Source organism: Mus caroli, unplaced genomic scaffold, assembly GCF_978045245.1.
Source record: "Mus caroli unplaced genomic scaffold, Mus_caroli_1 scaffold_11, whole genome shotgun sequence".
NCBI classification, from domain to species: Eukaryota; Metazoa; Chordata; class Mammalia; order Rodentia; family Muridae; genus Mus; species Mus caroli.
In genome coordinates this window covers 87,808,319-87,834,962 of record NW_028227266.1, presented here as the reverse complement: position 1 = coordinate 87,834,962, position 26,644 = coordinate 87,808,319, and the positions used below count along the sequence as shown (strand labels likewise).

The window sequence follows — 26,644 nt, the reverse complement described above, 5'->3', positions numbered from 1 at the left end:
AAACACAAAGCTCATGTATATACATTTTAAAATTCTTATAATACTGTCAGGTTATAACTTCTTCCCTCATTTCTCCTAGTCCAAGCTTGGGTAAGGCAACCCAGTAGGAGGAAATGGGTCTCAAGAGCAGACAAGAGTCATATCTACTTCACTGTTACCAGTCCTACAAAAATTCCAAGCTAAAAACCATAACATGCTGGGCAGTGGTGGTATACGCCTTTAATCCCAGCATTTGGGAGGCAAAAGGCAGGCGGATTTCTGAGTCTATACAGTGAGTTCCAGGAAAGCCAGGGATATACAGAGAAACCCTGTCTCAAAAAATCAACCAAAAACCATAACGTGCAGAGGACTTAAGCACACACCAATGTTCCAGGGTTGCTGCTCCAGTCTCTGTGAATCCCCAGGACCCCTATTTAGTTGCTTCTGTTGGCTGTATTATCCTAGTGTCTTTGACCCCCCTGACTCTTATTCTTCCTTCCCCTTCTTCCATGGGGTTCCTAGAGCTCTGAGGGGAGGGACCTAATGGAGTACTCCAATTTGGGCTCTCTCTACATCTCATGCATGGCTGTCAGTCTTTATATTGGTTCTAATCAGCTTCTAGGGAAAGTGTCTCTGATGACTATTGAACTAGGCCTCAATCTTTGAGTATAGCAGAATACCACTAGGAATCATTTCATTGACTTATTTTTCCTACCCTAGGTCCTTGGCTATCCAGACTCCAGTTCTTGATCCCGGCAGTGTTGGGCATGGGTTTCCTCTCTTGTGGGCTTCGAATTAGACCACTCATTAGTTGGCCACTCCCACAAGTTCTCCTCCATTGCCCCAGCACATCTTTCTGGCAGGATAGGTTGTAGGTCTAAGGGCCGTAGCTGGGTTCATGTTGCAACCCTACCACTGTAAGTTGCCTGGTTATAGAATATGGCTGGTTCAGGCTCTGTATCCTCCATTACTGGGAGTGGTCTCTGGGGTCACCTTTGCAGATTCCAGAGATTTTTCCTTTTTACTAGATTTTTTTTTTTTGGGGGGGGGGGTTTCGAGACACGCTCTGTGTAGCCCTGGCTGTCCTGGAACTCATTCCCGAGTGCTGGGATTAAAGGCGTGGGCCACCACGCCCGGCCATTACTAGATTTCTACATCAGCTCCAGAAGTTATCCAATTCCAGTCATCTCTCCCATACTCTCTCCCTCCAGTCCTCCCTGAGAACTTGATCCCCCCTTGTTTCTTAGCTTCATGTCTGTGGATTGTAGAATAATTATCCTGTACTTTGTGGCTAATAGTCACTTAAAAGTGAGAATACCATGTTTGTCTTTCTGGGTCTGGGTTACCTCACTCAGGATGATCGTTTCTAGATTCATCTATTTGCCCACACATTTAATGTCATTGTTTTTAATATTTGAGTAATATTCCATTATGTAAAGGTACCTCATTTTCTTTATCCATTCTTTGGCTGTTTCCAGTTTCTGGCTATGATGAATAAACCTACTAAAAACTTTGTTGAGCAAGTGTCCTTGTGGTATTTTTTGGGTCTATAGCTGGATCTTGAGATAGGTCTATTCCCAGTTTTCTGAGAAACTACCCAATTGATTTCCAATGAGGTTGTATAAGTTTGCACTCCCATCAGTGGAGGAGTGTTCCCCTTGCTCTACATTTTTGCCAGGATGAACTTGAGATTTTTTTTCTCAGCCATTTTGATGAGTGTTAGATGAAATCTGAGTTATTTTAATTTGTCCTTACATGATAACTAAGGATGCTGAACATTTCTTTAGTGCTTCTCAGCCATTTAAGATTCATTTGTCAAGAATTCTGTTTGGGTCTGTACCCCATTTTTATTAATTTTATTAAATTAATTAATTTATTTTTGTTTGTTTTTTTCAAGACAGGGTTTCTCTGTGTAGCCCTGGCTGTCCTGGCACTCACTTTGTAGACCAGGCTGGCCTGGAACTCAGAAATCCTCCTGCCTCTGCCTCCCAAGTGCTGGGATCAAAGGCATGTAACACCACTGCCCAGCAGAGGCATTTTCTCAATCAGGAATCCTTCTTCCAAGCTGGGTGTGGAGGCACTCACTCACCTTTAATCCCAGTATTCTGGAGTCAGAGGCAAGAGGCAATCTGTGATTCAAGGCCAGCCTGTTATACAAACTAAGTTCCAGGACAGTTAGAGCTACATAGTGAGACCGAGACTCAAAAAAACCTAAATAAATAAATAAACAAATAAATGATTGCTCTATTTGCATGCACACCTGCATGCCAGAAGAGGGCATCAGATCCCATTACAGATGGTTGTGAGCCTCAATGTGGTTGCTGGGAATTGAATTCAGGACCTCTGGAAGAACAACTAGTGCTATTCCATCTTTGGGACACTGGTGTGTGTGTGTGTGTGTGTGTGTGTGTGTATGTGTGTGTGTGTGTGTGTGAAGCTTTAGCCTTGCAGATGAGGGGTGGTGCTGGGGGAAGGGGCTGTGTGTGGGGGGGGGGTGGTGGAGGGGGTGCTGGGACTAAAGGTGTACACTGTCAACACCCAGGTTCTTTGAACTGCAGAGCCATCTCTCCAGCTCCTGACCCCCACCCCCAGCTTGGTTTTTAAGATTTATTGAGCTCTCAGGTAAGCTCCTTACCAAGCTAGAATACCTGGATGATAACTAGGATTAGCCCTCTATTAACAAAAAGAATTATTTAGACAGAATCTGTAAATTTCAGGAGGCTTAGTCAAAAATGTCATCCAGTGTGTATACAAAGGTTTCAGTTAGTGCATTTAATGGAAATGAATTTTAATTCCCACTAAAATGATGCCCTGTTTGGACTTGTTTCTTGCTCAGGTACAAATCGCCCAGTCATGATGGGGATGGCTCCTTGGTTAAATGTGCTTACTGCTTTCAGGGCCCAGGTTCAGCACCCAGCTCCCTCACAGCAGCTGAACTTTAGCGGCACATCCTACGCCCCCTTCTGGCCTAAAAGGGCAACCGCATTCACACACATACCACCCCTAATTCCCACCCTATAAAAACATTCCTCCTTCAATGCACAATGAACACACCAACTTCTCATCATATTTTCTTACTGAAAACACATTGCAATTTCAATCTGTCTCCTCAAAAACTATAATGTACTTAGCATTCAGCCTTATCTTGTATTCCACGTTTTTCTATCCGACTACTACCAAGATCCCAATCTATCACAAATACATCTGAAACCATACTATGCTTTATTCATGCAGTCCCTTAGGCCTAACTGTGTGTTCCCTGAAGTTCAATTGGTTTGGACTCAATCTGTTTAATCCTGTAACAGGAAGGATTCTCTTGCCAGCATGCTGACACCTGCCTGTAATCTACAGTTGGGAGGTGGGATTGCCATAAATTCCTAAGGCCAGTTTGATCTGAGTGAGCTCCAGGTCTACACAATGAGGCCCTCTTCCAAAGTAATCAAGCAATAAAGAAAAATTTCACTTGTGTTTTCTATTTATGTTAGGTTGCTTTTGGTTTTCTTCAGCATCCTGTACCTGTATTTATGAAGAGAATAGAGACATGGCTTATCCCTGGGTTCCTTGGGAGACTAGTACTTGTTAATATATAAAATACATAATAACTTGGACTATATCAAGTAAATATATTGAAAGACCCATTAGAAAGCAAGGAAATAAGCAGAAAAGACTGCAGAACGAGGTCAAACCATTTCACAACACTGCCTTGCCTTTAACTTTGTCAGCCTGGGTAAAAGGCGAGCAAGCCTTACATTTCTTCTTAGACAATCTCTGCAATGTGTCTCTGTGTAGCCCTGTCCTAAAACTTGCTCTGGAGATTGGCCTTGGAAATCAGAGATCTAACGGCCTCTGCTGAGGCTAAACGTGTAGATGTGGGCCATACCAGTTTTGTTTCGAAGTAATTTAGAGCATCTGTCCCTGTTTTGGGTCTGTGAGATTTATCAATCAATGAACCTTTGACTGGGCTCAAGTGATCTTCCTGCCTTAGACTCCTGAGTTGTTTCCCTATTTTCCATGGAAATTCAGTTACTCTTGAATAGCCAGCAGTAAGCAGGAAACTAAAGAGAAATTCCTATTTCTTCAATAAAAAGGAGACAACAAATAACATGTGGTACAGCAAAAGCAGAGCTAGAGTTTGCAGAAATCAACATGCATAGAAACACAAAGCCAAAAAAAAAAAAAAAAAAAAAAGGCAGAGTATCAAATGAAAACTTTTGTTTTTGTTTTTTGAGACAAGTTTTCTCTGTATAGCCCTGGCTGTCCTGGAACTCACTTTGTAGACCAGGCTGGCCTCGAACTCAGAAATCCGCCTGCCTCTGCCTCCCGAGTGCTGGGATTAAAGGCGTGAGCCACCATGCCCGGCTATGAAAACTTTTTTTTTTTTTAAGATTTATGTATTAGTATAAGTTCACTGTAGCTGTCTTCAAACGCACCAGAAGAGGGTATCAGATCTCATTATGGGTGGTTGTGAGTCACCATGTGGTTGCTGGGATTTGAACTCAGTACCTTTGGAAGAGCAGTCGGTGCCCTTACCCACTGAACCATCTCACCAGCCTGAAAACTTTTTTAACATCCTAAAGAAATAAATAGGAATAAGTAAATAACACATGGAACCAAGGCACCATGACTGTCAGTGTAAACATAAGCTAGAGACTACCAACTAGACATGTTTCAACTGCACCCAAACATGGTACAGAGAACCCATAAAGAACTACATAGTTACAGCCAACTCATTTTTCAAAGGTGGCAAGGTTTCCTGTGAAGAAATTAAGTCCATCTCATCAATGATACCAGGAAAACTTAATTACAGGGGGAAACAAAAATCCAAGTAGATTCTTCCCACTAATTATGAAAACTGTAGACCTTGAATTAGTGATAAACTAGGCAGACGGCTGAGCTGTGGTGACACATGCTTTTAATCCCAGCATTTGGGAGGTGGGGGAATCTCTGAGTTCAAGGGCAGCCTGATCTACAGAGTTCTTGGACAAAAACAAAACAGAACTAAGAAAAAAGAAAAAGGCTAAGTGTTAAAACACTTTCAGTACAAAGTTTGGACAAGGGCACTCTGGACTAGTGTAAGAATTTCAAATCACAAAAAAAAAACAAGAAAAATTTATTCCCAACCAGGAACACTGGCACTACTTTGTAAAGGCTGGTAACAAACTGAAGACAGGCAATTTAGTAGCAGAGTATTCTAAGGTTAGGCATGGCAGCCTTTTCCTTAATCTATAAACTGAGGCCAGTCATCTCTATAGTTGAGTACCAGGTCAATTTTGAGACACTGTCTCAAAAAACAGAAGGAAGTTCAACCCTTGCCTCAAAGGAAAATGGAAGTATGCACCAGTAAGAACTTAGAAGTGAAAGCTGGCACTGACAGCCCACTTAGTTTTAGCACTTGGGAGGGCTGGACAAATATAATCAAGGCATTGTGTGACAATTTCACAGGGAAACCTGATCGTGTGCACAATCGTCCTAATAAGGAGATTGGCATTAGTGCACGTAGCTCACAAACTTTGAAAACTCAATTACCACGGAAGTGGAACATGTAACATGTAACATGTAACATGTAACAGGACACTCTGGTTAATCAATCTGCTGACACAAAAACCTGAAAAGCACTTCCTCGGAGGCAAGTTACAAGCAGGCCGAGTCTAGGCCTGCACAGAAAACTACTAAATTTCCTCTGGGATCAAACAGGATTTTACAAGAACATAATGGATGGAGTGGAGAAAACCTACAGAGGCTGTGAAGGCCCTGATGCTATGTATGTGAAATCATTGTCTTCTAATGGTCATGAATTTATTGTAAAAGGAGAACATGCATCAACATCAGGAACAATACAGGCCATGTGGAGCGGTCCAGGTTAGTTTGCAGAGAATGGAACCAACGAGGTCAATTTTAGAGCGATTCCCTCACACATGCTATTGAAAGTGTGCATGAGTTTGACCTATAAGGTCCCCTATACTAACAGCTCCATTGAAATTCCAGAATTCCCAATTGCATCCGAAATTGCACTGGAACTGCTGATGGCCCCAAACTTCCTAGATGGTCAAATAAAATAAATTATAATAAACTTATTTTTTTTTCAGCATTAAAAAAAAAACCTGGGGCATGGTGGTGCATGCCTTTAATCCCAGCACTCGGGAGGCAGGGGCAGGTGGATTTCTGAGTTCAAGGCCAGCCTGGTCTACAAAGTGAGTTCCAGGACAGCCAGAGCTATACAGAGAAACCCTGTCTCGAAAAAAAAAACAAAAAAAAAACAAACAAACAAACAAAAAACCTGAAGAAATATTTGCTACTGAATGTTTATTGCAGCACTCCCAAGCAACCACTGTCAGATGAATAAGGAAATGGCTCAGAACCAATTTTACAATCACAAAAATGGTGAACTGCTGCTTTATAGTCAGGATTGCATTCACTCTACTCAGTCTGTACAGCTATGTCTGTCATCAGCTCACCCATGACCTTCACAGAAGAGAACACGGTCAAATGGATTATCAAAGCAACCCATTTACATACAGCCCACAAAAAAACATACAGGAATCAACTCTGCAGGCCATACCAGATGCTGTCCCCAATCACTACATAGGGACAGCTAGAGACATGTAGATAGACCCCATCTCAAACATCCCAGTACTAATTAATTAATTAATTAATTTATTTAATTTTCTTGTCTCTGCCTTTTCTGGGTGGTTACCATATCTAGTGTTCATTCGCAAGAAGTCTTGTGTCACCGCCCCTAAAATATAAAGACAAAAAAACCACAGGCATCACATTACTGCCAACATTAAAGAAGAACACAATAGTCCTTTGTAATGGTCCATCTCACAAGCCAGATCCGTAATTATAGTTTTTCAACAGGAATTCAGGTTCGGGAAAGGATCATCATAGACTAGACCAACGACAGTAAGCTCAGCAGAAAACAAAACAGAGCACCACTCACATGCACTCCTGCTGCAGGATCTTCACAGGCAGGCTGGCATCTCACTGGTCAGCATTCACTGCAGAAAGAGGTACCATGACATGCTATGAGTAAGAACTGCATAACAAACAAGACTTAAACTTCACTTAAACACAATGGTCTTCTCTCAGAAGCTGTATCCCTGTTCAGGTCATCATCTTCGGGATGTAGTCCATCACTGTTCAGACCCGGTATGTCTCACAACTGTTTGTATAATCAATTTGTACACCCTGCATTCACTACAGCCACTCCAACTTAGAAAGGCCAGAGTAGGAGAAGCTGCTGTGTTTGGCCAGGACTATTTAACAATACATTTCCGGGAAGCGGATTCTCTTTTCACCAACAGTAAAAATGTATGCTGGCAAAAATGTAAATCTAGATTTCATACATACCTTTTAAAAGAGTCAGGCTTTAATCAAGTTATTTTCTGTTACGAATTCACTCGGATGCTTTGGGCTCCCCTTCATCTAATGAAAAGAAACACATTTTAAGCATCACACACCACTTCCTGTTGCTCCAATACTTCAATTAGAAAACTAAGCTGTATCTCCCTTACCTTTTTTTTATCTTTTTGCAACTGCTTTGAGGATGTTAAGAATGATGAGGCCATGGTCCCTGTGAAAGGATTCATGTGCATATAATCGGATGTCACCTAGGTGTCACCTGAACCTTCCAAACAGCACAAAAAGCCTTGCATATTTTTCTGCAAACCCTGCTGTGTAAGAAGCAACCCAAACTGGGCCTGAGGAACCAGAATGCATGTGGCCTTCAGTCAGGCCGCCCAGTCCCAATCTCCCCAGGACCTAAGCTCCAAACCCGAAATCTCTTTTGCTGCTGCGCACTTCTCCCAGGTAGTTTACAGCGGTACCCTAAGCTCAAGTCCCGAGGGCTGCTCCGCAGAACCGGAGCATCTGTATTTACTCTGGAACCCCACATTTTGGTTGGTCACCGGGTGGCCTAAAAGAGTAACCTACAACTTTCCGCGCAGGTCCCTTTATAGTTTCAGTGGAGCAAGAGCAAGGCTGCCCCTCCCTCTGGCACCGATTGGACGCGAGAGCACGTGGGGGCGTGGCCGTTCCTGAAACAAGGCGTGGAAACACTGTGGGTCTTTTCCTCCAGGCTGTTCTGGCATGGTGCGCGCCGCCCGCCCACCCGCCCGCCCGCCGCGTGTGTCTCCGTTGCTGCGCGCGCTCCCGCTGGCTCTCCGCCACCGGTCTCTTCCCAGTCTGGCAGGCGGCTTAGCTCGACGTGGAGTGGGAGTGGCGCCAAAATTCAAACGAACTGCGGCAGTTGCAGGCCGGGCACTGCCTGCTTCGAGAAGGTTGGCAGCCAGGAATGGCCTTGACTTCACCCCAACTCTAACCCCGGTGGCAGCCGCGCCGGGGGAGGGACCTTGGAGGACAGAACTATGCAGGTGAAATGGAAAAGCCACGCATTTATCCTTCATGCACTCTGGGGATGCTGCTGGTCTGCAGAGGACCACACTGTCCGGTGCTAGCTATCCAATGCCTGCTTGGGCGCCCAGCCAGGTCCAACTTCCACCCCAGCCCCACCCCTCTCACTACCAGACTTTAGGGACAATTATACTGTCAATATCCTCAGAAGTTAAACATTCTGTTTCACAGAGGAGGCAGCAGGTCAAAAGCCACCAATTGTCCTTTATTTATTTTATAGCAAGATTGACTTATTTTATGCTGGGATTTGAACTCAGGACCTTCCGAAGAGCAGTCAGTGCTCTTACCCGCTGAGTCATCTCACCAGCCCCACACCAAAGTCTTTGACCTTCCCGAAGCAATCAGTAAGGAATTTCCATCCACTCCGACCAGGCAGAATTTAAGAATTAGTGCAAACGGGGCTAGTGAGATGACTCACTGGATAAAGGTGCTTGCCATGAAAATGAGGTGAACTCAGTTCAATCCCTGAAACACAGGTAGAGATGGAAGGGAGAATAAACTCCACAGAGCTATCCTCTGATCACCATATTTCCACAGTGGCATGGGGGTCAACACACACATCATGCACACATGCAGTAGTAATGATAATAAGTGAATAAAAGCCGTTTGGGTAAGAACATCACATAAGGTTTGCCATAGAAAGAAGGTAGGGAATAGAATCACATATGGTAAAAGCTTGTCACAGCATCTGGTTAAGGACTGTGCCTCTGGGCTACATTTCAAGCCTGTGATCTTAATTTGGTTCTTTTTAAAATCTATGTGCTCAGGTACATACAGAGGATGAAGGGCAGCCTTAGGTGTTACCCTGAAGAGCTCCATTTATTCCTTTGAGATGGGGCCTCTTACTGATCTGGAGCTCAGGAATCAGGCTAGAGTGGCTGAGCCCAGTCTAGGAGATCCTTCTGTTTCTGCCTTCCAGCTCAGAAGTTATAAGCATGGGCCACAACTAACGTCATTTTTATGTGGTTCTGGGAATCAAACTCGAGTCCCTGGGCTTGCAAAGCCAATGCTTTGTTGAGCCATCTCCATAGCCACAGTATTAGCTTTTTAAGGTCATTAGATGAATGCTTTCTTTTCGTGTGTGTGTGTGTGTGTGTGTGTGTGAGGTGTGAGAAAAGGTCTTACCATGTAGCTCTAGTTGGCCTGTGTAGACCATGGAGTCTTTAACTCAGACAGGTCTGCCTGTCTCAGCCTCCAGAGTGCCCTTATCTTGTTTTCTTTGGCCCGAAGCTCAGGAATTAGGTACAGCTGGCTGGCCAGCAGGCCCTAGGGCTCATCACATCTCTGCCTCAGCAGTGCTGGGATTAAAAGCACATGCCACCACACCAGCTTTTGTGCACGGGTGTTTTTTTTAATTAAATTTATTTATTATATGTAAGTTCACTGTAGCTGTCTAAACAACACCCCAGAAGAGGGCATCAGATCTCATTACAGATGGTTGTGAGCCACTATGTGGTTGCTGGGATTTGAACTTAGGACCTTCAGAAGAGCAGTCTGTGCTCTTAATCGCTGAGCCATCTCTCCAGCCCAGAATGCTTTCTTCAAAATGATTTTTAGCATGTATTTTTGATCTTAAGTGTTAGCTTTCATCACAATAACAAGAGAATTCAGATCAGTGGTTCTCAACCTATGAGTTGAGACCCCATTAACAAACCTATAGCTACAAAATATTTATATTATGACGTATAACTAGCAAAATTATGAATTAGCAGTGAAGATAATTTTATGGTTGGAGGAGCCCTACAACCTGAGGAACTGTGTTAAAAAGCTGCAGAACTGGGAAGGGTGAGAACGACTGATTTAGATAATCAACTTTTGTCAGAGAAAAGAATCATTTTGGTTCATGGTTTGAAGGTTCTAGCCCATAACTGGACTCTCCGTTGCTTTGGGCCCATGGTAAGGCTGGAGGTTATTTTGGAAGTGCCTAGCAGAGCAAAAGCACTCACCTCATGGCCAGGAAATAAAACAAAGAGAAAGAAACCAGCACTCCAGAGTCTCCTTCAAGAGTGCACCTCCACTGACCTGATAGCTTGGTCAGCTGCTTCTTAAAGTTTCCACCACAGGGCTGGCAAATGTTCACTGTCAACTTGGTAGGATATGGAAGATATAGATAGAGGATATAGATATAGGTGTATGTGTGAGATACAGCGAGGGTGTTTCCAGAGAAGTTGAACAGGGAGAGATCACCCCAAATATGGATGGCATCATCCTCTGGGGCATGGGAGTCTTAGACAGAATAACACTGAAAACAAGGGAAAGTTAGCTGGGCATCAATGTTCACTCCTGACTGTGGAGGCGATGTGACCAATTGCTTCTCACTCCTGCTGCCACAAAGTGAGCTATGTTTTGCCATCACCCTTTCTCCTAATTGATAGATTATACCCTTAAAAACAGGAGCCAAAATAAATGCTTCCTTAAGTTGCTTTTCTTGGGTACTTTGTCATAGTAATTTCTTTTTCTTTCTTTCTTTTTTTTTTTAGAATTCATAAAGATTTTAATTAATTTATTATCTTTTAAAACTTCAAATTTCTCTGGATTTAGAATCAGTTTTTTTTTATTTTTCTTTTTTTTCCTTTTTCCAATTTTTTATTAGATATTTTCTTCATTTTCATTTCTTTCTTTTCTTTTTTGTTTTGTTTTCTGAAACAGGGTTTCTCTGTGTAGCCCTGGATGTCCTTGAACTCACTCTGTAGACCAGGCTGGCCTTGAAAGGCCCCTATGCCCTTCCCCACTCCCCGTCATAGTAATTTCATGGAGATCTGAGCTAATTAATGTCTCAAAATTACTGTGATTCCAGCCTCATAACCATGTCATCAAAGTGTGCTGTTGCTGACGTCATGGTAGGCAGTGATGATATACAGCAGGAACAGACAAGAGGACCCTGGCAGGAAAGAGAATGATGGCCCCAGTGACTCACAGAACTCTTGAGATCAAGAAAAAGAAGATGATGTAGTTTTGCTTGTGTTACACACACACACACACACACACATATATATATATATATTTGGAGGTGAACTGGTGTTTTGTTGACTGCTTGGTATGTCTGTGTGCCATGCACATGCAGTGTGACTGTGGAGGCCAGAAGAAGGTGTCAGAATCCCTTTGACTAGAGAGTGGTGGTTGTGAGCCACCATATGGGGGCTGGAAATTGAATCCAAGTCTTCTAGAAGAGCAATTAGTTGCTTTAAACTGCTGAGCAACCTTCCCTTTTGTTAAATTTTAGATACAACATTTGGCTACATTTGCCCAGTGGGCCATCAGAATTGTAAACTGAGGCAGCACAGGATTCCAGAATATTGTAGAGAGTGATTTTACTGTTGTGTGGTTTGTGCAGGAATCAGGTCAAAATGTGCATGCTGGTCTAGTTGTCTCAAGGTGTGACCTAGAAGTCTGCATTTCACACAAGATCCCAATTGCTGCTGTGTGTTTGGTTTGGAGCCAAGTAGTTAGATTCCAAGACATACTCTCCAATACAACCGTTCCAATCCCAAATGGTAGTTCAAATCTAAGGAAACTTAAATTTCAATTTAAAACCATCTTCCTTGGCCCCGTTAGCCACAGAATAGCTGTGACTATGGCCCACACTTGAATAGTCCAGGGATAGGACACTTACTCATGGAAGAAAGTTCTGCCCGGCAGCATGTTTTCCAAAACATGATTTTCAAGGAGCTCTCTGTAGACTGCACATTAAGGTAGAATGCAGAGGGATAAGATACTGGAAATACGCATTTTGACAACTCTCCCCTGGCATTCTTATACAAGTTAAAGTTAGAGGAACATTCTACAAACATCCAAGTTCTGCTCGCTAGATGTCAAACTAATACAGAGCTAATATGTGAGTTTCAGACAAGGATAGGAAGTGATCCAGCTAATCTACCATCAGGATATAAAGTGAATATAAGTAAAATAAATAAATAAATGAAAAATAAATAAAATTGACTTTGAACAAGGGGGAAAAAAAAGAAATCAAATAAACCCAGTCCCTAATTCTTCCAGCCATGAAAATCAAAGCAAGTTTTTTTGTTTGTTTGTTTGTTTGTTTGTTTGTTTTTTGGTTTTTCGAGACAGGGTTTCTCTGTGTAGCCCTGGCTGTCCTGGAACTCACTTTGTAGACCAGGCTGGCCTCGAACTCAGAAATCCGCCTGCCTCTGCCTCCCGAGTGCTGGGAATAAAGGCGTGCGCCACCACGCCTGGCAGCAAGTTATTTATATGTGTGGATATTTTGGTTAGTGGAGCTGGCCAATGACAAAACAGCTATGTAGGATGGAGGAGGGCTAAGCCATAAACCACCAGCATTCAGCAGGTGTGCAGTTGATCCCAGGTCTATTCTCTGATCCCGTCTACTTCTCTTCTCCAGGTGCCTCTGTGGCCTCACGTTAGGACTTTTGGCAATCCTGGAGGGTTCTCCAGGACTGAACTACAACATCCTGTTGTCTGCTTGCCTAGAGGACTGTTATGCAGCTGATAAATCATATTTGGTGTTTGCTACAGGAACAAACTGCTGCAAAGAAGATCAAGATCGTCCCCAAAGAACTATTGCTGACCTGGTCTGCTTCTCTTGTATCTTAATAACTTTTTTTTTCTACTACCTCTGCTGGGTGGAGGGCTAGAGGAGAGGTAGGATCTTATTAAAAGTAGGTTGCAAAAACATGTATACTCACAGCTTTGGTTTGTCACCAAAATCTTTGTGAGAAAGTAGACATGTGCTTGTTCTCAGGAAAAGTCTGTCACACAACAGTGTCTCACAGTGTCTGTCCTACCTAGCTGTTGTGATAGAAGACCCACATTGTATTGTGTAGTAGGCTAAAGGAAGTGGCACATTATGTAGCAACTGTTGAAATCCTTGTTGAAGTTTTCTCTGGAGCAGAACTGTTGAACCTTAGAACAAACAAATTGACAGGTTAAAACTTCAGGAACCAAATACAAGATGGCCGTGTGTACTTCTAGAAATGGAAGCAAGCAGGATGGTAACAACCAGACATTGGTTTTAAAGTCCCACCAACCCTCATTGTTATTCTTTGCTGGCTCACATCACTGGCATCTTTGTTTTTGATTTACTCATCTGGATTTGTTGATGTTAAAGTAACAGGTTCCTTCTTAGGTGCAAGTCAGCAGATGTAGGGCTTAATGGTGTTGAAATACAACTGCTCTAGGTACATTTCACTGTTTCTGTATTGTTGAACCTCTTGGCCTCCTAGAGTTATTGGGGATAGTCTTTTAGCAGTAAACATGGATTTCCTGTATCTATAGTGAGGGTGAGGGCAAGAACATGACAATAGATCCAGTGCAGTTCTTTTAGTTTGGGTCAGAGAGGAAATTATGGTAAGATTATAGAGTTCTGATGAAATGTGTTTGGAAGGGATAGGTGCTAATGTACCTGTTCCTGTCCAGATCTCAGCAAGGCACAGATAGACTCATGGTAATATGATAGTCTGGGTTAAAAAATGGAACTGTGTAAGGTTTCCAGAAGTGCCCATAATGCTGAAGACCATAGGTACTCAGGGAAGTATAATGGCATTAAGCTACCCTGTAGACAGGGAGTTACCTTAGGGTTTCTGTTGCTGTCATAGAACACCATGAGCAGAATGAAGTCGGGGAGGAAAGGATTAATTCAGGCTACATGCTGTAGCACATCATCCAGAGAAGTCAGGGAAGGAATTCAAGACAAGGACCTGGAGGCAGGAACTGGTGCACAGGCCAAGGAAGAATTCTGTCTACCTGCTTGCTTCTCATGACTTGATGAGCCTGCTTTCTTCTAATACCTAGGACCAGTAGCCCAGCACCACTGCCCAAATGGAGATGGGCCCTCCTTCATGAATCACTAATTGAGAAAATGAACCACAGACTTGCCCACTGGTTTGCCCACAGGCCAATCTGTTGGTGGAGGTCATTTTCCCAGTTGAGGTTCCCTCTTCCCAGTTTGATTCTAGGTTGTGTGAACTTGAAGAACAAAGCCTCATAGGAGTGTAGACGGGATATGAGATCAGGTAAGCATGTTTTCAGTGAGGGCCCTGCCTAGTTTTCCATTTAATAATGCAGTATACACAGTTTGAGCCCAAAAGTATATTAAAGACCATGAACTTTAGTGGACAAATTGAGCTCTCTGTGAGCCTTTGAGGAGTGATGGGCCTGTGTAGTTTCCAGGTTCAAGCAGCCTGGTTTGGTCATCTCTGATGCCTGCAGTGGAGGCTGGTTTAGAATAGGTTTAGGTGTAAGAGAGACGTGGAATGAAGAAGAGGATGTTATTTTAATTTTGGAGAGACCGTCTCTCTTTCTACAAGTTGTATACAGAAGGAAACTGGGCCTGAAAGTAGATTCCTTTAAAAACCTCTCCCAGGATGCACCAGAGGTAGTTGGGGAGGTTTTAGCGTTATTTATCTTTTTCACCTGTTGGCATGACTGAGTGTTCCTCAGACCTAGGGTGCCATTGTGAGAAGAAAGCAGGGGAGACTGGAAGCACCAAGGAGCCTCAATTAGTGTCACATGGGTGCAGATACAGCAGTTGGTGTGTAATGTGCTGGACAAGATAATGTCTGTCAGGGTCTAGTAAATGATCTGTCTGGGGCCTGGAGGAAGAAGTTAACTGTGGTTCTCCATTTTGCTTTGTTGGAGTTTGTCAAAAGACCCTCACTCACAAAAATCACAGAGACTGTTATTGCTGCAAACTTCAAGTGGATTTTTATTGATCCAACAAGTTGGGGACCCCCTCTAAGCACACAGACCAGAGGAGAGACTGAGAGCAAAGAAGCCCGAGGTAGGTCCCTCAAGCAGTTTCCCTGCTTTTTATACCTTGTAAGGGGCAGATTTAGGCAACAGGGTAGCTGGCCTATTCTCATTGGTGTAGCAAGTAACCCTTTCAGGCATTGGTTGGTTTGCATAGTGACTACCTTTGGCCTAGTGACTCACTTTGACTGCCCCCATGGTGGGTTATTATGATTTGGTCAACAAAGCAATAGTGCATTTTGAACTTATGGGTCTGCTATTAACGTCACAGCTATTAACATCACAGCTATCATCAAGGTCAGGGCGGTTTGTGATCTTTCTCAGAATTCAGTGTGGGGCAGGGTGGGGGAATTTCCCTAGGAACTGCTATCTTGTTATGGTTATTTTTCTGAGAACTGCTCATTTTGTTTTGGCAGCTGTAGATTTAGTCATTTTGACAGCTATGTTGCTGAGAGTCACTTCAGAGGGGAAGGTGCTAGGTGGTCTTCAACTTATTTTGGATATTACAGCTTCCCTTTGCTTTTGGGGGGATGTCAGAATGCCAGAATCTATTGGAACGTCAAAGAGTTGATAGTGGGAGGTGGGGACTGGGAGCAAGATCTTTAATGCTTAAGGTAGCCTGATTGAGGAGGAGCCACGGGTATATATTGTGGAGGCTGAAAAGTGGTCCTGGGCTGCCTGGGGTTGCACTCTGCAGCTGTTGGATAGTCCTCCATTGACAAATGGATTGGTTGACTGAGGCTGTAGGATTACTCTGTTTGAGGGGCCCGAGGTAGGTCCCTCAAGCAGTTTCCCTGGTTTGCTAATATTCCTGTATCACTAGAGATTACAGTAGCACCTGATGAGAGGTTAAGGTGCATTATATGCCTCACAAGGATGGATCCTGTTTTCACATCCATTCTATTAGCCTGTGTCTTTCTATTGGGGAATTGAGTCCATTGATAGGGAGAGATATTAATGACCAGTCATTGTTTTGTCCTGTTATTTTGATATTGATTGTGTTATTGTTTGTTTGTGTGTGTGTATGTGTGTGTGTGGGTGATTTTCTTGTTTTTGTTGATATGGAATTACATTTTGTGTTTTCTTGGATGTAGTTATACGTCATAGGTTGGAATTGTCCTTCTAGTTAGTATGTATGCTCTGTAGGCCTGGATTAGTGGATAGATATTGTCCAAATTTGGATTTGTCTTGAAATATTTAGTTCTCTCCATGTATGTTGATTGACTGTTTTGAGGGTATAGTCTAGGTTGACACCTGTGGTTTTATAAAGGTTGCAGGATTTCTGCCCAGACCTTTATAGTGTTTGGAGTCTCTTTTGAGAAGTCAGGTGCAGTTTTGATAGGTTTGCCTTCTATGCTATCTGGCCTTTTTCCCTTTCCACTTTTAATTTTTTTTTCATTTTTTATTAGATATTTTCTTTATTTACATTTCAAATGTTATCCCCTTTCCTGGCTTCCCCTCTGAAAAATCCCTATCCCACATCCCCTCCCCCTGCTCACCAACCCACCCACTCCCTCTTCCCTGTTCTGGCATTCTTTTACACTTGGGCATTGAGCCTTCACAGGACCAAGGGCCTCTTCTCCAATTTATGTCCGACAAGGCCATTCTCTGCTGCATATGCAGCTGGAGCCATGGGTTCCTCCATGTGTACTCTTTGTTTGGTGGTTTAGTCCCTGGGACCTCTGGAGGGTACTGGTTGGTTCATATTGTTGTTCTTCCTGTGGGGCTGCAAACCCTTTCAGGTCCTTTGGTCCTCCATTGGGGACCCTGTTCTCAATCCAATGGTTGGCTGAGAGTATCCACCTCTGTATCTGTCAGGCTCTGGCAGAGCTGCTCAGGAGACAGCTATATTAGGCTCCTGTCAGCAAGCACTTGATGGCATCCACAATAATATCTGGGTTTGGTGACTGTATATGGGGTGGATCCCCAGGTGGGGCAGACTCTGGATGGCCTTTCCTTCAGTCTCTGTTCCACACATTGTCTCTTTATCTCCTCCTGTGGGTATTTTGTCCCCCCTTCTAAGAAGGACTGAAGCATCCACACTTTGGTCTTCCTTCTTCGTGACCTTCATGTGCTCTGTGAATTGTATCTTGGGTATTCCAAGGTTCTGGGCTAATATCCACTTATCAGTGAGTGCATACCATGTGTGTTCTTTTGTGATTGGGTTACCTTACTCAGGATAATATTTTCTAGTTCCACCCATTTGTCGAAGAAGTTTATTGCCTAATGAATTCATTGTATTTAATAGCTTAGTAGTATTCCATTGTGTAAATATACCACATTTTCTGTATCCATTCCTCTGTTGAAGGACATCTGGGTTCTTTCCAGATTCTGGCTATTATAAATATAGCTGCTATGAACAGTGGAGCATTGTGGTATGGTGGGCCATCTTTTGGGTATATACCCAGGAGTGGTATAGCTGGATCTTCAGGTAGAACTATTTTCAATTTTCTGTTTAACGGCCAGATTGATTTCTAAAGTGGTTTTATCAGCTAGAAATCCCACCAGTAATGGAAGAGTGTTCCTTTTTTTTTTTTTTTTTTTTTGGTTTTTTGAGACAGGGTTTCTCTATATAGCCCTGGCTGTCCTGGAACTCACTTTGTAGACCAGGCTGGCCTCAAACTCAGAAATCAGCCTGCCTCTGTCTCCCAAGAGCTGGCATTAAAGGCAAGAGCCACCACTGCCAGGCAGCCATTTTCTACTAGAAACCTGAGCACAAGGAGAAAAGATCCAAGAGGGGAAAATCAAATACTACACTGAAAACTAGGCCCCCCACTGAGATGCTATGAGAGTGGTACAGAAATAAATAAAAATCGAGAGAAATGGGGATGAAATTGATAAAATAAAATAATGGAGCTGAACTTTTAATTGTTCTTTTTAAAGAAAATGAAACTCTTTTTTATTATTTATTTATTTTAGATCTGAAAGGGAAAGAATAATCAAAGAAGTAGTAGTGACTTAATTAGGGTTTCTATTGCTGTCCGAAGGCACCATGACGACAGTAACTCTCATAAAGGAAAAGATTTAACTAGGGGCTGACTTATAGTTCCATTATCATCATGGTGGGAAGCATGGTGATATTCACATAATATGGTGCTGGAGAAGATCTGAGAGTTCTACCTCTGGATCAGCAGGCAGCAGGAAGACAGAGAGATATGGATGTGGCTTGAGTAGCTGACACCTCAAAGCCCAACCCCAGTGACACACTTCCACCCAAAAGGATAGAACTACTCCAACAAGGCCATATCTTCTAATAGTGCCACTCCCTATAGGACTATGGGGGCATTTTTGTTTTGTTGTTGTTGTTGTTTTTAGATTTATATATTGTTATATGTAAGTACACAGTAGCTGTCTTCAGACACACCAGAAGTGGGCTTCAGATCTCATTACAGATGGTTGTGAGCCACCATGTGGTTGCTGGGATTTGAATTAAGGAAGTTTGGAAGAATAGTCAGTGCCCTTACCCACTCAGCCATCTCTCGAGCCCCAATGGGGGCATTTTCATTGAAGTTCATCCCAAAATAAGTCCCTGGGAAAGAAAAGAAGTGTCCAAAGTTTGTAGAAGAATGGACTTCTTAGTTGGTCCTTCCAGGAATGAAATTTATTCTCAAAACTGGATGTAAAATCTTATCCTCACACTAGCACCTAGAGGACCAGAGGTAGATGGGATCAGAGAATAGAAGGGGGACCAAATGCACACCTGCTGAATACTGGAGGCCGATGGCTTAGCTCTCCTCCATCCTACATAGTGCTCTTATCATAGGCTCCACCAACAGCTCCACCAACAATAGCATTTTCACCTCTAATCAACTTGCTTTGATTTTCATGGCTGGAAGAACTGGCGTCTGGGGTTTATTTGATTTCTTTCTTTTTCTTTTTTCATTTTTCCCCTTGTTCAAAGTCAATTTTATTTATTTTTCATTTATTTATTTATTTATTTATTTTATATTTGCTTTATATCCTGATGGCAGATAAGCTGGATCACTTCCTATCCTTGTCTGAAACTCACCTAGCTCTGTATTAGTTTGACTTCTAGAGAGCAGATCTTGGATGTTTGTAGAATGTTCCTCTAACTTTAACTTGTATAAAAATGCCTGGGGAGAGTTGTCAAAATGCGTATTTCCAGTATCTTATCCCTCTGCACTCTACCTTAATGTGCAGTCTACAGAGAGCTGCTTGAAAATCATGTTTTGGAATACATGCTGCTGGGCAGAACTTTCTTCCATGAGTAAGTGTCCTATCCCTGGACTATTCAAGTGTGGGCCATAGTCACAGATATTGTGTGGGCCAAGGAAGATGGTTTTAAATGTAAAATTTATGAAATTAATTTTTTTAAATTTAAACTACCATTTAGGATAGGAGCAACCATACTGGTGATTATGTCTTGGAATCTAGCTAGTCAACTGTAAACTAAATGTCTGAAGTGCAGACTTTGAGGTCATACCTTGAGACAACAATTAGACTAGCAATCACATTTTAACCTGATTCCCATACCAATAAAGTCACTATCTAGTTTCTGGAATGTTTTGCTGCCTCTTTGATATTTTTATTCTGTTATATTTCTATTCTATTGTAGTAACATGAGCTCTTACAGTTCTCTCTTTTTTTAAGATATATTTATTTTATGTGTATGAGTACACTGTTGCTGTCTTCAGACCCACCAGAAGAGGGCATCAGATCCCCATTACAGATGGTTGTGAGTCACCATGTGCTTGCTGGTAATTGAACTCAGGACCTCTGGAAGAGCAGGCTGAGGTAAGGCAGAGCTAGGGGACAGCTCAATCTGTAAAGTGTGTGCTGCACAAGAGCAGCCTTCTTGCATTGGAGGATCTGGGAAGGTAGAGATAGGCAGAGGCCTGGCGCTTGAGGTTAATTAGCCTAGCCTTCTTGTGAGCTCCTGGCCAGTGAGAGACCCTATAAAAAATGTGGATGGGCCGGTCGTGGTGGAGGCACACGCCTTTAATCCCAGCACTTGGGAGGCAGAGGCAGGTGGATTTCTGAGTTTGAGGCCAGCCTGGTTTACAAAGTGAGTTCCAGTACAGCCAGGGCTATACAGAGAAACCCTTTCTTGAAAAAACAAAACAAACAAACAAAAAAAGAAAACCAAACCCAGTCTATCAAACAAACAAAAAAACCGTGGATGGTTCCTGAGGAACAACAAACATCTGAAGTTGACCTCTGATGTCTACACACATGTACACACACATGCAAGTGTCCCATATGATCAACACACACACACACACAGACACACACACACACACAGATAAAATCGGTATATCTCAAAATACTGTAAAAGTTTCCAATCCCTGCTGGAGTGGCTTCTTTGACTGAACTCAGAGAGTGGCATTCATTCAATAAAGGACTAACATTTCCAGGGGAGAAATGCCGAATGAGGCAGGCTTCACTGATGTGCATTTTATAAAATCACATTTTAAAATAAGTAATATATTTACCTTTCTTTGTGATATGCTGAAAATTTTCTGACCTTTATGGACTATAATGGTAACTGGTCAATTGCTACTTAAGCAAACATTTTCCAAATATAAAGATATGCAATTTGACTCTTTCAGGAAAATATCCATGTTCCTTCAATGAAAACTACTTTCCAAAGAGGTTTTGTGACTGTGTTGTGGTTCTTGGAAGGAATGCTTGCCTTGCATGTACAAGGCCCTGAACCACAATGCTGTGGCAGGGCCATGGCCTTTATCACCTTTGTGTGAGGACTGCGCATCTGGAGTGCACTAGAGGGACCAAGCCAGCTTTTGAAGAAGCACCCCTGAAGTTGGCGTCTTAGACTACTCAGGTACCCAGTGGACTTATGAAGAGGCTCCAGAGGAATGGGACCAAAGGTCAGCTTCCAGAATTCAGGCATACTACATGGGATGCACTACATAGGATTCTCAGGGATGATGTCCCCCTCTTGTAGACAGTTTTCCTCTTCTCTTTGGTGTTGGAGATAGTCTGTGAAAGTACATTTAAACCTGTCTGAATCTGTGGCCAGATCCTATCTAAATATCAAATGTGCCTCCAAGATGGAGATGTAGGTGCTGAAACAGTGGCTCAGTAGCTAAGTATGTTGGCTGCTCTGGCAGAGAACTGAGTTCAGTTCTAAGTCGTCACATTGGGGGGGGGGGTCACAATTACCTATCAGAACAGCTATTTGATACTGTATTCTGGACTCCATAGGAATACTCAGACTTAAATAAAAAACAAAGGGACTCAATGTATAGACATTTAATGAAGCTAAAAGCACATAGAAACACAAAGTTCTAAGCTATTAAAAGCACTTAGGAACTTTAAAAAGAATATATTATAAAGAGATGTTAATTTGCCTAAATAGGCAGGGCAAATGGGGACCTGAAGTTGATCGTGGAGATCTGCCTTGATCTATGCAGACAGCTGGTTGAAGTTACTCTGAGGCTGGTCCCATACATTGTTGTTCATAAACAGACCAGGTAGCAGCATGTGTCACAGGTGCCCAGAGCCGGGAAGTCTGGTGTCTTCTACACGATACTATTAATACTAGAAAGGAAGAGAGAAAGTAGAGCTCAGGAAGGGAAAGATGGTGTTAATTCTGCCTTGGAAGGTTCAGTAATTTGCATCTGTCCTGTGTCTCCCACTGTTTATTTCCTCACACCTTGTGTTCCTGTGTGCCTGTGTGCTATCATATGCATGTGTGTACATCACCAACCCTGTGCACTTGAGCGTAAGGTATTAAATTTCCCATAATTAAGTTTTCTTATTGAACAAGTGGATGTCAAAGCCCCAGATATACAGCATTCTTTGAGATCACAGGAGTTGGACTGTATTATTGAGTTCTTAGCCATGTAACCCTCCAAAGACACACACTTTGGAAATTATTCACAATCACCACAAACTTACCTGAAATGGGAATGTGGCCAGACTAGAAGGTACAGTCTCCCTGTATTATACTCATAGTCAAGACCAGAAGAGTGAACTTAGATCATCTGAGTACTTTGAGTTATCAGTTCCAAACTTGCCGAATTTACTATTTAACTAGCAGAGTTTTGTCTAGGAAGGCTAAATCTAATTTATTTTTATATGACATTTAACGACAATTATTAACAGGTTGTTGGACACTTACAACATCCAAAAATGCCAGGGCAATATGGTACCACTAGAGCCCAGATATCCTACTATAGCAAGCCCTGGATACCCTAACCTAGCTAAAGCACTAGAAGATGACCTTAATTACAATCATCTAAAGATAATAGAGCCTTTAAAGAGTAAATGAATGAACCCCTTAAAGAAATACAGGACAATATATTCAAAAGGTAAAGGAGATGAATAAAACTGTCTGAGAACAAAAAATGGAAATAGAAGCAATAAAGAAAATAAAAACTGAGGCAATCGTGGAGATGGGAAACCTAGAAAATACAACAGGAACTGTAGACACAGCATCACCAACAGAATACAAGAGATAGAAGAGAGAATCTCAGGTGTAGAAAATAAAATGGAAGAAAATGATATTTCAAAGAAAATGCAAAATCTAAAACGTTCATGACACAACGCTCGCATCAAGGAATTTTGGAATGCTATGAAAAGACCAAGCCTAAGAATAATAGGAATAGAAGAAGGAGAAGATTCACAGCTCAAGGATTCAGAAAATATCTTCAACAAAATCTTAGAATAAAATTTCCCTAACCTAAAAGAGATTCATATAAATATAAAAGAAGGTTACAGAACACCAAATAGACTTGACCAGAAAAGAAATTCCTCCTGCCACATAATAATCAAAACACCAAATGTACAGAACAAAGAAAGAATATTAAAAGTTGCAAGGAAAAAGACCAAGTAACATATAAAAGCAGACATATAAGAAGCACACCTGATTTCTCAACAGAGACTCTAAAACCAGAAGCACCTGGGCAGATGTCTTGCAGACCCTAAGAGACTACAGATGTCAGTACAGACTAATATATCCAGCTAAACATTCAACCACCATAGATGGAGAAACCAAGAGATTGCATGTCAAAAGCATATTTAAACAATATTTTCCCATTAATAAAGCCCCACAGAAGACTTCCATCCTGATAAGGCTAACTACACCCAACAAAATACAAGAAATAATAATTTCATACCAGCAGAACCAAAAGTAAAGAATCCCACCACTCGTCTCTTTCTCTCTCTCTCTCTCTCTGTCCCTCGCCTGCCCTCCCTCTCTCCCCCTCTTCCCCCTTCTCTCTTTCACACACACACACAACCCACCACCAACATCAAAATAACAGGAATGAACAATTATTGGTTAGTAATATCTTCTAAAATCAATGCACTCAATTACCCAATAAAAAGAAATGGGCTAACAAAATGGATGTCAAGGGGCTGGTGAGATGGCTCAGTGGGTAAGAGCACCCGACTGCTCTTCCGAAGGTCCGGAGTTCAAATCCCAGCAACCACATGGTGGCTCACAACCATCCGTAACAAGATCTGGCGCCCTCTTCTGGAGTGTCTGAAGACAGCTACAGTGTACTTACATATAATCAATAAATAAATCTTTAAAAAAAAAACAAAAAAACAAAAAAAAACAAAATGGATGTCAAAAGAGGATCCATCATTTTGCTGCTAACAGGAAACATACCTTAGTAAAAAATAGATATTACCTCAGAGTAAATGGCTAAAAAAGAATTTTTTCTAAGCAAACAGACCCAAGAAACAAGCTGTAGTAACCAAATATTATTTTAAAAAGACAGGGAAAGAGATCTTAAATTCATTAAAGGAAAAATCCACCAAAATGATGTCTCAAGTCTGAATATCTATGCCCCAAATGCAAGGGCACCCACAACTGTAAAAGTAACATTACTAAGGCTTAAATCATACTTTGAAATACACACATTAATAGTGAGAGACTTCAACACTCCATTCTCACCAGTGGACAGGTGACTGAGACTGAAACTAGACACAGAAATAATGGAACTACTAGACATTATGAATCAAATGAGTCTAACAGATATCTAAAGAACATTTCACACAAACACAAAAGAATATACCTTCTTCTCAGCAGCTCATGGAACCGTCCCCAAAACTGACCATACAACTAGCCAAAAGCAATCCTCAACAGATACAAGGGACTGGATAACTCAATCAGATCATGATGGATTTAGATGGATCAGATCAAACCTGGGACTTTAACAACAGAAACAGAAAGCATGCAAACTCATGGCAACTGAACAGCTCTCTATTCAATGACCACTGTGTCAAAACAGAAATAAAGAAATTAAAGACTTTTTAGAATTCAATGAAAATAAGGCACAATATACCAAACTTATGGAACACAATACAAGCCATGGTAAGAGGAAAGTTCATAGCACTAAGAGCCTTCATAAGGTGACCAGAGAGGTTTCATATTGGAACCTTAACAGCACATCTGACAGTTCTACAACCAAAAGAAGCCAACCCACTCAAGAGGAATAGACTGCAGGAAATAATCAAACTCAGGGATGAAAAAAATCTATAAATTAAAAACAAAGAGAATAATTTAAAAAATCAGTGACACAAAGAGCTGGTTCTTTGAAAAAATGAGATAGACAATGCTACCTCCTCTCTAGTAGTGACTCATGTGACAGGCCTAGAAACCTGGAAGCAGTCCTAAAGCCAAGAGTTTCATGGAAACTTAGCCCCCTGGAACCTTGGCATTCCCATATCATGTATCCTCAGAACCTTTCCCCGCATTAGTCTGGTGTATGGATCTGTCTGCTCTCTTTCAGTATTGTTTTATTATAAGTGCCTTTTAGGATTGATTTTCACATATAGCTAAGTTAGATTAAACCTCCACAGTGTTCCAATGTCCTGGGACGCCCTTGAAGCCAACCCTGAGCTTGTAATTCAGTAAGAATGTTACCTATTGAGTAACATTCAAATTTACCTATAGTAGAGACAGTGAAAGTAATCAGGTATTACAATTTACTTGAATAAGAGCTAGAAAGCTCAGGGCTAGTCTACATAGTAATTACTTAGAACAATAGCCGAGTCAAACCCATACACAGGAATACACAATGGCCTAGGAAATAGGTGGGTTGTAGTAGTATTATTCCTGAAAGGCTTAGTAGAAAGAAAGTCCCCTGATGTGGGTTTTTTCACTAGGCCCAGAGGAATGGCATAATCAGGTATTTACTTTAGGACCCCTGGTGGTGGGTTTAACAATAGACTAGCATTGCATCAGAGCATTCACCTGGCTCCTGTGTTAGCTGATCTTAATTAAGGGTTGTTCCTATTCTCAGTGGTAAACACAGCCTGGCTCCCACCATCTTTTTATTTATGCATTTTCTTTGTTTTGTGTTGATGTACCTTGTCGATGTATCCATCTGTTTTTCTTGTTTTTCTTCTGTATTAAAAGTATGGTGTTTGCGTGGAAAAACTACATTCAAATAGACACACTCTTTGTGTCTGTGTCTGTTTGTCATCCACACCAACTCCTTGCTTGCCTGGAACTGGAACTCCTGATTTCTCCCACAGATTGAGGAAGGCCAACTGAGGCCAGTCCTAGGCAGACAAACCCTTAGCTAATCTAACTAAAAAGCTAAGAGACATTATTTAAATTAACAGAATCAGAAATGAAAAGAGGGACATAACAACAAAAAGTGAGGGAATCCAGAGAATCATTAGCTCTTACTTCAAAAGCCTGACTCTACAAAATTGGAATATATAAAGGAACTGGATTATTTTCTTAATAGATTCCACTTCTAAAAGTTAATAAATATTAGGTAAACAATCTAAACTACCATATAACTCCTAAGGACCTAAGGAAATAGAAGCAGCCATTAAAATTCTTCTGATAAAAAACAAAAAGAAAAAAAAAAAAGGCCAGGACCCAATAATTTTAGAACAGAATTCCACCAGACTTTCAAAGAAGAGCTACTGCCAATACTCTTCAAACTATTCCACAAAAGGGAAATGGAAGGAACATTGCCAAACTCATTCTATGAGGCCATAGTCACACTGAAAGCTAAAACAAAAAGCCAACAAAGAGTATTTCCGACCAATTTCTCGTATGTAAATTGATGAAATGATAATCAATAAAATACTCTCAAACCAATGATAATCAATAAAATACTCTCAAACCAATGATAATCAATAAAATACTCTCAAACCAAATCCAAAAATACATCATGAACACCATCTACCCTGATCAAATAGGATTCATCACAGGGCTTAAGGGATAGTTTAATATATAAAAATCCAATCACATAATTCACCATATAAACAAACTGAAAGAAAAACCCCTACATGATCATCTGATTAGATGTTGAAAATACCCTTGACAAAATCCAACACCCATTCATGTTAAAGCCTTGAAGAGATCCGGGATACAACACACAGAGCTTAACACAATAAAGACAATAATATAGGAAGCCAATAGTCAACATCAGATTAAATGGAGAAAAACTTAAAATATTTACACTAAAATAAGGGACAAAGCAAGGCGGTTCATTCTTTCCATCTCTGTTCAATATAGCACTTGAAGTTCTAGCTACAGCAGTAAGACATCTGAATGAGATCAAGTGAATTCAAA

The 26,644-nt window shown here is 41.7% G+C and overlaps 1 protein-coding gene, 1 long non-coding RNA gene, 1 other non-coding gene and 1 pseudogene across 5 annotated transcripts in view; 1 reads left to right on the top strand and 3 right to left on the bottom strand.

The window, feature by feature from the left end:
* The first annotated feature begins 5,690 nt into the window (after positions 1 to 5,690).
* Positions 5,691 to 6,038, top strand: LOC147002101 (elongin-C pseudogene; annotated as a pseudogene).
* A 238-nt stretch (positions 6,039 to 6,276) lies between these two features.
* Positions 6,277 to 7,888, bottom strand: LOC147002099 (uncharacterized). 2 transcript variants are annotated; one of them, XR_015044548.1, is made up of 5 exons: positions 7,806 to 7,888; positions 7,494 to 7,552; positions 7,330 to 7,404; positions 6,920 to 6,977; positions 6,277 to 6,715 (listed from the first exon to the last, which is right to left on the bottom strand). It is a non-coding gene; the product is annotated as an uncharacterized LOC147002099 (long non-coding RNA). The 2 variants fall into 2 exon arrangements; XR_015044547.1 differs by having other exon boundaries at positions 7,494 to 7,881.
* Positions 6,799 to 6,870, bottom strand: LOC147002100 (small nucleolar RNA SNORD50). The gene has a single exon (XR_015044579.1). It is a non-coding gene; the product is annotated as a small nucleolar RNA SNORD50 (small nucleolar RNA).
* Positions 7,889 to 21,375: 13,487 nt separating the features above from the next.
* LOC147002098 (5-formyltetrahydrofolate cyclo-ligase-like) overlaps positions 21,376 to 26,644 on the bottom strand; it is an 81,011-nt gene continuing 75,742 nt past the window's right edge. The window contains exon 4 of one of the 2 annotated variants that reach the window (XM_085827860.1): positions 21,376 to 21,636. In XM_085827860.1, the coding sequence (XP_085683986.1) occupies positions 21,524 to 21,636 (113 nt within the window). In that variant the 3' untranslated portion in view covers positions 21,376 to 21,523. The remainder of the gene's footprint in view (positions 21,637 to 26,644) is intronic. The other variant, XM_085827861.1, reaches the window with a different exon arrangement.